This window comes from Taudactylus pleione, unplaced genomic scaffold (genome assembly GCF_031769625.1).
Source record: "Taudactylus pleione unplaced genomic scaffold, aTauple2 ptg000069l, whole genome shotgun sequence".
NCBI classification, from domain to species: Eukaryota; Metazoa; Chordata; class Amphibia; order Anura; family Myobatrachidae; genus Taudactylus; species Taudactylus pleione.
Window position 1 is genome coordinate 10,978,880 of NW_028284471.1, and position 15,383 is coordinate 10,994,262.

The window sequence follows — 15,383 nt, forward strand, 5'->3', positions numbered from 1 at the left end:
CATCACCCCCCCTCTTTTTCATATAAGACTATATGTGTGACCGATTTTATGATATTAGGGAATTATGATTTTATCCCATAATTACTTTATGCATTTATAATTAAACAATGTTTATACAATTACCATTGGCTTGAATGAATTGTTTCTTCATTACCACAGTGTATATATTAGTGGAGACACGACTATTGCAAATCGTTATTCATAACTTGTGTGCGCTCCCTGCCTCTTTCTCTAAACTTTCACAAAGTCACTAAACAGAATTTCTACGATAAGAAGTAATAGTTACTAATGTGCACTGGCAAAAAAACATTATACTCACCGATAATTTCTGTTCCCTCAGAAAAAAAACTCCATGGCAGCCCTTACAATGGGTGAGCTTCCCTTATAGATAGGTAGAGACAGGTAGTTAAAAAACACCCCCTGTGATGGTATATAATTGAGCTCCTCTTCTTCCACAATCTCTTGTCGTGAGACTTCCCAAGCTGTCTCTTACAAATGTAACATCAGAAACAACATGGATGTGAAACCTGTGCTGCCATGGAGAATTTTTCTTTTTCTGTTCGATATTACAATGGGATGTACCCAAACAAAACAGCAAGGGGAGCAATAAGAATACAAAGCCATATTATGCATAAAAATTACTTAACCAAATGTCTGTGTGGAGAACACGTCTTCCAAACGGAGAATCAGTAAAGAATAATATATCCTCCTAACAATGACTAGAAATTGGATATATAGATATCCAGCTTGCTGCCTTGTAGAGCTCTGTCTTATATACCTGAGGTTTGTCCAAGAGGTTGCCACCACTCAAGTTGAGTGTGCGTTCAGTATTTCCAGTAACTATATCTATTTCTCTTGTATGCCTGAGTGGTTACATTTCTTATCTACTTGGAATTAGCTTGCTTTGGATGGGCAGGACCTTTCTTAGATCCCATCAGAAGTACAAACAATTGTTCTGTTTTCATAAAACTATCAGTACTAGATAAATCTACAGTGGTTGGACAATGAATTAGGAATTTTTAAATTTTTGTGCATTTTGAAGGTTTGTACCTCAAAAATAGTGCATATATAGTATTTCACCTCAGATTGCAGGATAAATTAAGAGGAAGTTGAAGTTAGGAGAACAAGTAATGCAAACAAAGCGTTTGAACTTCATAAGCAGTTGCAAAACGAACGTTTCTTTAAAAACAGTTTAAAGGTGCCTAGCAGATTTTGGGTTTAGAGCTTGTTGACAAGTCAAGAAATCAAAGCTTACACCAGCAATGTGGAAAAAACGCCTAGCATGGGCCAACAAATATAAAATTTGGACTGCAGATGACTGGGTCAAGGTAAGAAATTAATTTTATGAAATATTAATGGCTCTTGTGTGTTTCCCAAACATAATTAATGGAGTATAATGATTTTCAGTATATTTTTTCTATTAACATAAAAAAGATGCTCTAATATCTACCAATTTTATGCAAAGGAGGCCGGTTCACATCACAGCTCAGTTATTAATACTAACTCTTAGGGACATATGTATCAAAGCTTGATGTGAGATAAAATTGTGATATATATATATATATATCACAAACCAATCGGCTCCAAACTATAATTTCTTTAACACAGCCTGCAAAATGCAAGTTAGAAGCGGATTGGTTGGTGATATAGATCTCACAATTTTATCTCACATCAAGCTTTGATACATATGCCCCTTACTGTACTTGCTTATTATAGGTGTGCTTTTCTGACGAGTGTACTGTGCAGACTATGGATGAATGCAACTAGTATGTTCGACAAAGACCTGGTGAGCAGTTCCATCATGACTGCGTCAAGCAAACTGTCAAGCATCCACAGAAGGTTATGGTGTGGAGTGTTATTTAAGCAAAAGGCCCAGGGAGATTGTAGATTGCTAATGGAATGTTGAGAAAGGAGTAGAACATTGAGCTTGCCAACAGCCATCTTATCCCCCAGATAACATAGTGGTTTCCGGGAAATTATGGAATATTCATGCAAGATGGGGTCCCATGCCGTACAGCAAAGGTGGTATTAGAGCACATACGTAGAAAGGGCATCCCAGTTTTGGACTGGCCAGGAAATAGTCCCAACATTAATCCAATTGAAAGGAAATTGAAGTTGCAAACCGTGAAATTGTCTTTACAAATAAGCGACAGCTGACTGAACGATTGATTCAAGTTTGGCATCATGATGATGGAATCAAAGAGTTAGCTAAGAACCACACTGAGAGCATGCCACACCGAGTAACAGCCGTTATCAAAGCCAAGGGTGGCCCAACCAAGTAGTATCAGAGCTATATTTTTCAACCCTGATCACGAGAAGGATTGAACGTGTTCTCAACCCTGCTCGTGATGATGCAGTGTGGACGGGTAACCCGAGTCGATATGACCCAGGTTCCGTTCTCTGCATAGGAAGAGCCGGCTCCACATGTGATGCCGATGACATAATTGACCCAGTATTAGTGCTGGTCGGGCCGCCTGGCTGTATGGGGTCTCAGCCGGGTGCGACACGCCCATTAGATGGAAAAGAGGTATTAGTTTTGTGATTCTCATCAAAAAAACAAAATGAAAACACAGGATTATAGGAGTGTAATAGATAATTATCATACTTCATATTTGGTGCATTCCATGACATTTAACATAGGATAACAGTGTCTTTATACAAAAATACATACACTCTGTGGCAGCATTTACTATAAAGCAATAGTATAGTGTGACAAATAATGTTGCATGACTAGGTTGTATTTGTAATGTAATCAAATGATTTTATTAAAACTAAATGTAGTCGAAGTGTAACATAAATAACCACGGAATGGCTCCTTTAGTGATATTGTAGTGTCTCAGTAACAACCTTCATGGCAAGGTCACGACTCCCCTAATGTATATCCAACAAAACGAAATCATATATTGCCTATAACAGCCACCTAATATGTAGTGAAAAAAACAAAAAACTACATCCATATACTGTAGACATCAAATGGGGAAACTGTGCCCACCAAAAGAGCCTGGCCCTCTGAAGATTAGATTTTGATCTATAATAATTAAGTTAATAATTATGTGGTAACAGCCCAAACAGACAATACACAAGGCCCCTTGCTGCAATAAGATTTTCACAATGGTTTCATAAAAGATTTAAAGGAGACCAGAATGTATGCATCTACAACAGAATGCTGGCACCCATGAGAGGACTGAGGGAACACTGATCTTAAACCATTCCTGCACTCTAAAACATGGCGCAGGAATATAATTTTTTGATCAGCCCTCACATGATCCCTACATCAAAGGCACATGTTCAGTTAGGAGGTTTACTTTGTGTTTTGGGCCATAATAGAACACATAGGTATTATTATTATTACAGTATTATTGCACCCAATCTTTTAAATATTCTCGATTGTAAAATAACTTAAAAAATATTAAAAACCTCAATAAGCAAAAAAAAAAACTAATTTCCATGAAATGCAGTAGGTGAACCTGCCACTTCAGGTGTTTTGTGATGCATGGAAATTGCACTCTATATACTGTACAATTGCTCCTTGGTAGAATGGGGAAAGATAGCCATTGCACTTGCTCACTGAAGCACTTACCTATATCCAAAAGCTTCAGCTCAGAATACTTGGGAGCAGATGCTAGTCGCAGTAGTATTTATGGTGAATGGCTCTTAAGTGAGGGGCAAATATTATCATAAATCCTACAGCAATGTTACTCTAGATTTACTAAGCAGCTTCTTTTGCAAGGAAAACCGACTTTTGTGGTTTTGACCCAGATATTTAAAACAACCATATTAAATGTAATTCATTTTATTTGAGTTTACATTTTTGAGGTAAAAACCACAACTTATTACTAATCTGACCCAAGGGGTTAGAGAATAATATTGTGGACTCACCTTCTCCATTCTAGCCTTTAATCTTCTCTCTTCCATTTTCTTCCTCAGTTCCTCCACTTCATCTTTACTGCCATTCAATAAAATGAGATCAGTTTCTTGAAAACGTGCTCCACACTAATGGTGAACAAAAGAAACAGTCACACAGAAACAAATAGGCAATACTATAAAACCGCTTTGTAATTCTATTACCCACCCTACAAGTTCTGAAACTATATAAATCAGGGGTGCACAGGTTCTGTTAGAGAAATGATGGGATAAAATTGTGTGCTGTGGGGGCCACATATCATACTCACTCCCTCCTGAGTGACCAAGTGATTAAATGCTCCAATTTCCTGACATGGGGTGACACCATGCAAAGAAACTAGCCGACACTTACCCCCAGGTCCCTAACCCAACCAGAGACTAAGCTCCTATAGCACAAATCTGTCTAAAAGTCTGCACAATGTAACTGCAATATGGATAAACATTGGTATTATTAAGTTAAACAATTTGTGTAGATTTACACAAACACTACAGCAAGATGTGACAAAATATAATATAACAAAATGAAATATATATTTACATAGACGGTTCTACCACAATGTGAGAAGCATACACCTTGCTTTTATGATGGGTAAGAGAGGTCTGGATGTCAGAGAGTGTATTCCAGTGGCTTCATATAAAACACATTTGTTGTACAAAGTAAAGGCTAGTAAACATTAGCAGATAGATTTGTCTATTTTGTGCGTCTGATAAACCAAACTACAGAACATTCAGCCACAGCTGGTGCCAAGAGAACACATCTGAGCTATAATGGATGTCCATAATAATATGCTGAGCCATAACTATGTGGCCCCCCTCTTTTGTCATTTTGCTTACACCATTTATTCTTCCCCCATGGCCTAAGTAAAAGTCACCTATACTGTTTTTCATTCAGGACTGGGTACTCACAGGGCTGCCATTTATCGCTTTTATTATTCAATTTAGAAAGTGACCCCTTGCTTCGTTAAATGATCTCACTTACAGGCTTTCATGGCATACAGATTGGTTGTGGCGAGGTAAAGGCTTTTGCAGATGACCTGTTGCTGTACACCTCTAATCCAAAGCAATCTTTTCCTCTGATAACGGGCACTATACGTAGATTTGCTTCTTTTGCTGGATTTTCCATTTAAGTGTGAGGCAGTGGCTATGTTCGGCCAGGCGAGACACCTTTCCCTTTCAGATCTATAACCTGTTTCAGGATTGTTCTCCAGTATCACTACTCTCACTTCTATGCATGTAACCTCAACCTGGTCGTCCAACAGATCGAGCGAGACCTTGATTTAGGACTTCCCTAATGTTTACATTTTTTGGCCAGTTGCAATCTTATTAAGATGGCTCGCTTTCCAAAACTTTTGTATGCTTTACAGATGACTCCCATCTTACTCAAGAAAGCTGACCTCTCAGAATTAATGTTTTCCCAATTCATATGGAATAAAAAAAAAAGAGCTAGGATCAGCCTTTCTAGATTACAACAGGATATTGGCAGGGGTGGGCTAATTTGCCTAATGTTATATAATTTGGCCTGTCTGCGATTGACTGGATTTGCGGCTCCTCTCTCTATGCTGATGTCCTTTTAAAATCACAGTTATGTGCCACTCTCTTCCTTAGTATCTCCTACATACAACCCCAGCCACACTTAGACTCTTTATCCAGAGCATATTTTCTTCACCCCCACCTGTAAGGTCTGACATGCGGCGAGAACATCTCTCAGTTTATGCCATGCCTCTCCCTTTTTAATTCCACTCCTAGGGAATTTAGATTTTCAACATGGGGAAGCTTCTGAAACCATTTTCCATCTGGTCATGCCTTGGCATTATTAGCCTTAAACATCTCCTAGATTCCTCCTGAAGCAAGAGCTAAATATAATCTTCCAACACAACACAATGTGTGAGTGGATGGTAAGGAAATCTATCTACGAGTGGTGTTATACAAATTGACACCACAAGATATGGTTAATCCTTTAGACACTTATGTTCTGGGAAGTATTCTACTTCTATTATATATTCTAGAATTAAGCTGGAAATTGATCCTGAGTCTGAAAAGTGGGCTGCTACATTCCTGGAATGTAGAAGTGGGCTGCTCACCAGCCTGGCTTGTCTCCTGCTACTATTTTGTGTGCGTAACAACTCAATCTCAAAATGTTGCCTTCTAGTATCCATTAAGACATGACATATAAAATTTTTCATCAGAGTTGCCTTTTACCGAAGAGACTGTGTCTAATTGGCTATTATTCACCTTGATCTATGTGCCTGAAGGAGGAAGACCTTTACCACTGTTTCTGGAATGGCATTTAGCAATTCTACCTTAAAAATCTCCACAATACTCCTGTTTGGGCGATCTTCAGCTATTTGGCCAACCAACCTGAGATCCCATGGACAGATAAAAAAAAACCTGCTAATGGTTTTGGCCGCTGTTGGGTGTAAAAATGTTCCAGCAGTGGATACATGCTGAGGATCCTTCTCTAGCTTCAGCCACAAATAGACTCCTTAATTTGTTTACTATGGACTGGTTAGAAACCACAATGAATGAAGAACTGCTGATTTCAGCAATAATGTTTGGAGAAATACATCCCTACACTTCCTCGCTACACTAGGGAGGCTCTCAAACGCACTTTTCAACATACCACATGGTACTCCTATCAATTACTGACAGATAATGTCCCTTTAGTTTTCCGATAGCTCACTCTCTGTCACTACTTCTCCTTTTCTACCCTCATGCCTCTCTGCCTCCTTGGGAATGGATCATCAACCTTTGACCCTGGATGAGCATTGTTAAATGTAATTTATTTACGGTTGTTTGATCGTTCAAATTTCTTGATATCAGATTATATAAAAGGTTTAGAAAATGTTGGCTATCATATTCATATTGTATGGGACTTTCTTCATTTCTAAGATTGTCTCCCCTGATTACAAGTTCTTGTTCCTTCCATACCCTACAGAATTTTTTAATTATTGTATGGCTCATTTCATATTGTTTTCTGCCAAAAGATATTTTGGAAATAGAATAAATGGCAAATACCCTACAGACTGTAAACTTGGGAGCAAGACTCTCTTACTTCTTTGTGAATACTCAGTATTGTTTTATTATTACTGTGTTTATACACCATTGCAGAGTATGCGGTCTCTTTATAAATTACAGTGTCACTCTTTCTGTCTCCAGGTGTCTGACAATTTTACCAAGCAACACAAAAAAAAAAAAACAGGCAACACGTGAAGGAATATTGGGCTGTAATGGAGTATTTCAAGGAAATAAAATTAACAGTAAATATTAATCCATTTCCTTTTCCAACTTCATGTCAGCCACTAAAGGATTATTCCATCCAAACCGAGCACCTGCAGAAAGCGTCACATCCAGAAGATAATGTTGATGAAGTTATGAGGGGAGATGACCACCCAACTGCTTTGCATAGATATCCTGCTGAGGCCTAAGCTCCGTGTGTCCAGGATGTTACCGCCATCCTTCCAGAATATATCATAATTACTTCTTAGGTTTCTTCCCCTTGTAAGCCTACACAGTGGGCACGATTCTATTCAGCGCGATGTAAATAGCGCCGGGAGTGAGCTCCCGGAGCTACTCAATACACCGCGCTGCCAAGTCCGACTAATGATTTCTTCTCTCATCCCTCCGGGGATGAGAGAAGAAATCCGACAAAAGTCCCGGCGCGAGGCTGTTTTCTGCCCTTCGCGCCTGGAAAACAGCCTTGCGACGGGAAGTTAGGTCGGGGAATGCCCGTTATCGCGCCTAAAAACCCTGTTTAAGGCGTGAGAACATCGCGATGAATTGAATAGCTCCGGGAGCTATCTCCCGGCACTATTTACATCGCGTAGAATTGAATCGTGCTCAATGACATCCTTAATTCAATCCATTTTGCAAGAATATGTTTGGACAGAGCATGTCCTGTACGAGGTCCTACAGGAAGGACAAAAAGTTGACCCATCTTTCTGAATTCTTTTGTTCTCGAAAGGTAAACTGCACTGCTAAAATTCATATTATTTAATATACAGAATGGCAGTTGCTCAAATCAATTTATTGGTCCATCACAGGTGCTTGCAAGGAAGGGGCTAATCTAGACACAGACACCTTGGTGTGGCGTGGTGACGTAACATGTTTGGAAATATATGCAATGGAGATCTCTGCACTGCTATTATTAAGTAGGGTGAGAATCTCATTTGCTGGTCCTTTGCAGTGTATGTGAAATTCTGTGTTTTTTTTCTTGTCAAAATTCAAAATATGTAATCATTCTTCTTATGGTTAGTTCTTTGTGGGCATTTAGATGGAAGTATGATCTCCTGATTGCTATAAAAATGGAAACTATCTTAGGAGGGAACGTAGGATTAAATCACAACATCTCTTTGTCCGTGTATATAGTTTTGTTTTTGTTTTTTTAAAACTCCTTACAGCATAAGGCATGTGAACCTCCCACTTGACAGGCAGACGCAATTACTACCAGAAACCGCACCTTAAGTATAAGACTTGAGGATAGAGCACCTTGAACTAGAATAAGAACCCAAGGTGCAGCAAAAAGCCTTGATTCAAGTTCTAATTCTTTTAACTGTATGGGAGACAAAGAGTTTGTCAGATTAGAGCCTGGTGTCCAGAAATAGACAAAGCACATGTACTTTTACAATATGGGTAGTGAGGGCAATAAGGTTGTCAAATGCATCCTACAAAAAAAAAAAAAAAAAAAAAAGAATCTGTGGAATGGTAACAAAGGCAGGATGAAATAGTGAGGTCTGCACCACAAAATAAAGTTCTTCCAAATGAAAGTAAATGAACTAAGAAAATAAAACTTTTCCTCTAAGAAGTACTTTTTCAGAGACTCCATTGCGTTTTAGCAATGATCCTTCAACCTTTATGCACTCAAAGGAGTGTCATTTGGGTTTGGATAAAAAATTTGTCCCTGGTGCAGAAGGTCTTATCGAGGCGACAGAGACTAAGGTTGTCCCAGAAGTATTCCTCAAGCCACTGCAAGCTAAGAATGGCAAAGCCAAAATCTAAGCACAGTTATGACCTCTACTGTTTTATTCTTGATCAGGAGAATTAAGACAATAAAGAAAAAGAGCAAACACATACAGTGGTTGAAAGATTTATGGCATGGACAGACTATCTATTCCATTTTTTCTGGTGCCACTGTGACATGGACTAGAACAAAGTTTACATTGGTGTTTGAAAATGTCACCATCACATCAGTTTGAGAGAGTCCAAACTTGGCACCAGTGGTTGAAAAATCATTTTGTGCAAGACCCTTTCTCCTGGATGGACTTAATAATTCTGGTTCTGTGAGAGACAGCGTACAAACTTTTATTCTTGGAACCCGTTAGCCTCCAATGGGTTACCTTGGAACAACGTGATCCAGTGAAGTTGAACGGAGATCACATGAAGTGAATATGTCCAGCTGAATATCTCACATATGCCACATTGCCCAAGGAAGAATGACCATAGTGGATCATAACATTCCTAAACGATAGACAATCCAGTATTGGCACCAATTTCTGAGAGTGAAATTAGCAATCTAGATTATAAATTTTGACAATTCATTAGTCTTTCAAAAGACACTCTGGTGTTGTTATAGGTAGGGTAAGACACAATGTCTAAAAACACAGGAGTAAATTGTGTCACAAAATAGGCATATTGCACAATAAGCAGAACCACGGGTATCTCAAGGTGAATAATTCAGTAAGATACACTCAAGACATAGTATGCTTTAAGCGTACAGTTATATGTATTACAATGGGAAATCCCCACTGTATAAATAGAAGCGATACACCGATTCTGCCTTATTTGTTTCACTGCTCTGTAAGAAGAAAGTTCTCAGTGTCATTGGACTGTATACAAGAACCGAAATAAAACTCCCACAGGGCTTAGGTGAGCAATACATTGGTGAATGTTGGCTGCGTGTGCGAGGATGTATTTAAAATAAAGTGTGTTTAAATCACTGTGTGGTTTTTTAGGCATCAGGTTTCCATGGTAAACTAGTTCTAAAAGGAGCAGCAATATGCAGGCAGTAAATGTTTTTTCACATTTTCCTTCATCATACATTTAAAAGAAACTGATAAATGAAATTCTTAAAAAAATAAAAAAAAAAACTTTGAATTCCGTGAGGTCATTCCTCATTTGCATTACTTGCAGTGTGTTTTTTCACAACGAAGATTATTTTTCTCCCTTGAAATGTACGTTTAACTGAAAATTTAGTTTACTTGATGTGAAGAACTCCTAAAACAAAATGCTTAAACATGTGATGTGACCTCTTCACTTCCTGCGAGTTTTGCATAGGGAAAATATACCTGACATGAAAACGGACTGTTTTTTTAGGCTGGGTCTAGTCACTGAATATCTAAGCCCATAAACAAATCAATAGCTACAGGACACAGGTGTCATGCATATATATAGTACACTGTCAGTCATTTCAGTATTCATACAGCACAGAAGACTAAGATAAATATATATACTTCTAGTCACTTATACAAGGTACGTTATCAATATTCAAACCACATTTCTCCCTTTTTGTATTGATTGTTTATTTTCAGCATATATATACTTTTTTTTAATGTCTTTATTAAGGAAAAGAGCACTTGTCTGAAACCATGATTCCTGAATCAGAAAAGGGGTAACCGTGTGAATGATGAGCTAATCACTGTATTTTAAAATGCTGCATGATAATTTCTAGGGACAATGCTCTCAAAGCATCTAAAAAACACAGCAGGGTCTACTCTAGTCGATCATTGGCACATTGAAAATGTCCCGTGAATATTAATATAATTTACTTGTTTTGCACTTTAAATGCTCATATTTAATTAGCACTAGCTGATGTACCCGGTTTCATATTTCATTTCCTTTATATCATCTTAATTTAACTTAAATGTTTAGTTTATTTTAGGTCTCTGGTGTAAAGGAGAGTGGTAGTTTGAAGATAAATAAAGTTATTTTTTAGTTCTTTACAGTGGCGGCTCGAGAGGTGGGGCTGCAGCACAGTCCAATATTCAAATAGGGGGAGCCACTCCAACTACCAACCCAAATGCTGCCAAACATCACTGGCAGTTGGTGTGGCTCCCCTATTTGATTCTTGGACTGCGCTGCAGCCCCACCTCTGGAGCCGCCACTCGACCCAGACAATGAGCTTACAGTCTCATAGCACTTGGGACATGTTGTTTTGTCACCCAATCACCTCGGTCAAGAGGAAACATTTTACCACTTTTCACCCCCTTAAGGGGTTGCATTTCAAAAAATCCCTGCTTAGTTGATGCCTACATCATGGAAGGAATATACTCCCCGAATTTCATATTTCTAGATCAAGGGGATTGGCCTGGACGTTGAAGAGTCAATCAGTCAGAACATTGCACAGGGGGAGGTGATGGTGACTGGGGAGACACAGCATTGTCCTGCAGACTGGGAGTACAGATTCTCTCAGTGTGAAGCAGCACATTGTCTGTGAACCACACAGTGATATAATCTATAGCACCCACAATACAGAGTGGACCTTAAATATTAGTTCTCTGGGAGATTTGTTATATGCCGAATTCACACACTGATAATACCATCTCTCTCATTAGAGAGCAACATATTGTTACGATTCTCACTCGATGATGATATCGCAGGACTGCTGACAAAGGACAAGACTGGGTAGAGATGTGGCAGTCCTTCCACAACTGGAGCTAGCTGGAGTGAGGCTGCAGAAAGATAACACAACACAAGCAGCGGCAGGTCACTATGGTATGAGAAATGTCTAGGGACCATAATGCAGCTAGGATGCTAGACAGGGACTTACTAGACAAAGGGATGAGCTGCAAGGCAGGAGAGACCAGGACTATGAAATTCAGGATTTCAAACAAGACTGGACTGGCAAGACTAGACTAACAAGGACAAAACAGGCTTGACTGGACTGACAAGGACAAGATAGGCAAAACAGGACTAGGCTTGAGTCTTGAGAAAAGATGGAATGGCCTTGAGGGCCGTGACGACTGGAACTTGGTGATGCGGCCTTGAGGGCCGATGTGCAACTTGAAACAGGACGGAGCGCCCTGAGGGCCATGACGACTGGAACTAGGTCCAGTGACTGAGACAGGACGAAGCTGCCTTGAGGGCCATTGCATGACTGGAACAAGGTGATGCAGCTGAAACAGGATGGAGCGGCCTTAAGTCCGTGAAGTGACTGGAACTAGATGATGCGAATGAGACAGGACAGTAAACAGATGAACTTTAGACACGGCAGGAACAGTAACTAGAAGCAGTGCGGATGAGAACACTACAAACTTGACTCTGGTGGACATAAACAGACATGGCTTGATAGTCAATGGATATGCAGGCTGTGATGCAGGAACCAGATGGCAGACAGGTGCACTCAGACACGGCAGGGATAAAGGCTGGATTACACACAGGCAGATCAAGATCAGACAAACAGGCACTGGGAACTGGAACAGCAGAACTTGGTAACCCGGCTAGAACTCAGGTTACTGACAACACGACCACATACTCTGGAAGTCAGGCAGTATAACCGGCATGGAGTAAAGGGCTGGCTGTAACTTAACAGATGCAGGATCCAATCATAGCAAAACCCTGCAAGCCTCCTAATGACAGTCTAGTGGGCAGCTGAGTTCAGCATAGAGAGAGACAATTAGTGTGCAGCTGAAGTCTGCACACCGACAGACAGGCAAGATGCAGCTTAGCGGAAAACAGACTAGACAGGATTTCCAGCTGCCTGCAACAGCCGGAACAAGGCCAAGACCTGATGCAGTGTCCCAGTAGTAACTGGGAACTGCCACCAAGATGATCTGCTAACCGCAGATCCTAACGCATATGTAGCAGACATCTGGGGATATATTATAATATTGTAAATAGTAAGTGGGCTAATACACATTATTTGATCGGAAAACCTACTCTATACTAGAGGAATCTGTCCCTAGGGAGACATTTTTATCTGCGATATATAAAGGAGAAATAGGAATTTGCCATTATAAGCCTACAGAGATGAATGAGGATCACACATTTTATACTAATTATAATATATATATACATTATACACACACACATATTATATACACATACATACATAATACACACACACACACACACGACACCACTGGTGGGCAATTTCCATAATATTTAAGAGATCAATAAAGAACATATTTTGAATCTCATATCTGTGTTTCACTTAAAAGAACATATGAATAAACAGTAAATACTTACCTCACATATACATAATTATGAAGTGCAGACTAAATTATATTTTTAAATTGTGAAGACAATTTAAAGAGACAGTTTCTTGTAATATTTTAATATTTAGCATTTTATATGTCTTTTCCCATTTTATCTATAATTTATTTTTTCTAAACTCGCTGGTACATTATATGGAGTTGATTGAATTTTAGATGTTTGAACTAAAAAAGGTATGTTTCAATCTAGTGTACCCAATAGGGACACACTTTTTCTCATTGTGCTATGTAAGGGTGCCAGGTTATGCAGGACCAGTCAAAAAGAACCATAGCTGCTCATCTCCTGGGGTGGAGCTTGCCAAATTGGGAGGGGCAATAAGCACACAGTAGCCAAGGGGTATTCAAAAACTATTCTGAGTGGATCACTTTGAAAATTTGGGGAGATGTGGCGGGTCAGACATTTAGGTATAGATACACAATGACTTATAGAAGTAAATTGTCTTTTTAATTAATAAAGTGTCATCTTTCAAGTGTCTAAAACATCTTCTTTTGGATCACTGTTTGGATCAGGGTTTTCTACAGAGTTTTATGGCTGTAAGGATTATCATGATAGTAATGATTACAATCTGAGTTTCCCACAAAGGGCCTGATCTAGGGTGAATACTATACCAGTGTGCACAGCGGATCTTGTGTGAAATCTCTTTACATGCAGAACAGTGGCACTTATATATGTTTTTTCTTCTCAGTTATGGAGAATTTTGTAGTCTTATGGGCCTTATACATCAGACGGCTGTTTTATTGATTACTCAATCAGACCGCAACCGGTGATATGCAGGTCGGAAATGCTGATCGGCGACCACCGATGATCACCGATCCGTCGGGGGATTCTGTGAAATTCTTCATGTTAAAAATCTCCGATTTGCTGATCACGATCATATTTTGATTGTGATCAGCAAATTAGGGAAATCCAACATGTTGGATTTCACGGATGCCCCGACCCCAGTGTCTGGGGATCAAGGAATTGGCACAATACATTGCAGAGCTTTGTAATACATACCTTGTCCAGAAGTATGTGCATATTTTTGTGCTAATATACACTTGACTGAAAGAGGGCAAGAATACACCATATAGTGCTCCCGCATACAAAAAGAAAAAGGAGATTAAGGCCCTTCTGCAGTAGTTGCACGGTCATTGGGAGGCGTGTGCGAGTGGTGCCATCACCCAGGGCCCTGAGGGAGGCAGCATTGCAGACACACAGCTCCTGCATCTGGCTAGTAGGGGTTTCAACTGCGGCCAGTAGCGATTCGGCAGTGCTGCTCAGAGAGTCCAAAGGACGCTTCAGCCACGCACCCTGTAGAGCACCCAGGCAGCTTAACAATTTCTCCTGCTGGTGGCCAACCCCCTTCATGTGACATCACGTTTAGGTGAGGGACTTTCACAGGGTGCCAGTGAACAACTTGCGTGATTCCAGCTATTTAGCCAGTTGATTTAAAAAGGCAAAGCCAAACTAGTTTTGCCTTTTAATTTGCTGCTTTAACTCTACGAGCTAAATTTCCAGAATCATGCCAGTTCCTGCAACTTGCTACTGCATAGGGCCTCTGTTGTGACAGGCACATTTACAAGGGCATTGCCAATTTCTCAGGGAGCTGTAAAGAATGTTTTCTCTCTGTGAAAGTACTTGAATTTTGGACAACCTCTGAAAAACTTTGTGCCTCATTCTTCAGTGAACAGAATATTGGTCCAACCCACAACTTTTAAAGACGTTACAAGGCATAAAGCATACATGAAGAAATGGGTCACCAGGTCAACGTTAATTAAGCTCAAACAAGCCTGGCACCACATTTCCCATTGTGGCAGTATGTCTTGTTCCATTGTATTATTTTAGTTCTGTGTTCCCTGCCCAGGTTTTTATCCAATTCACAGGAAAGGGTTAACTTTTTGTCATTTGTGACATGAAGGTCTTTGGTACGGTTTAATTGCTCTATGTGTAGCTTGCTCTCCACTACTGTTCCCACAGAACATCTCTTACCATACCATAAGCGACAGTGTAGGAATCCAAACAGCATGGCCTTGTCTGGGTCGGTCTTACTAGAAACAATAGAAGCCCACTGTCCAGAGTGATTTTACCCCATACCAATTAGACGAGGAGTGGCCATTAGAGTGAACTTTAATAGTCTAGCATAAAAAGATCACAGCAATTCCTGAGAAGGCTTTCTGCACTGGGGCCTCCAGCCTGACTATGGTTGCGTCCCGGCTTGACCAAGGACAGTGAACAGCAAACATTAGGCTAGGGCACGGGTTCTCAAACTTTTTTGCTCTGGGACCCCGTCTAAC

At 39.8% G+C, this 15,383-nt stretch overlaps 1 protein-coding gene across 2 annotated transcripts in view; it reads right to left on the reverse strand.

The window, feature by feature from the left end:
* Positions 1 to 15,383, reverse strand: part of RTF2 (replication termination factor 2) — a 50,560-nt gene that overhangs the window by 11,152 nt on the left and 24,025 nt on the right. For both annotated transcript variants that reach the window (XM_088467116.1, XM_088467115.1), the window contains exon 6: positions 3,880 to 3,993. In XM_088467116.1, the coding sequence (XP_088323242.1) occupies positions 3,880 to 3,993 (114 nt within the window). The remainder of the gene's footprint in view (positions 1 to 3,879; positions 3,994 to 15,383) is intronic.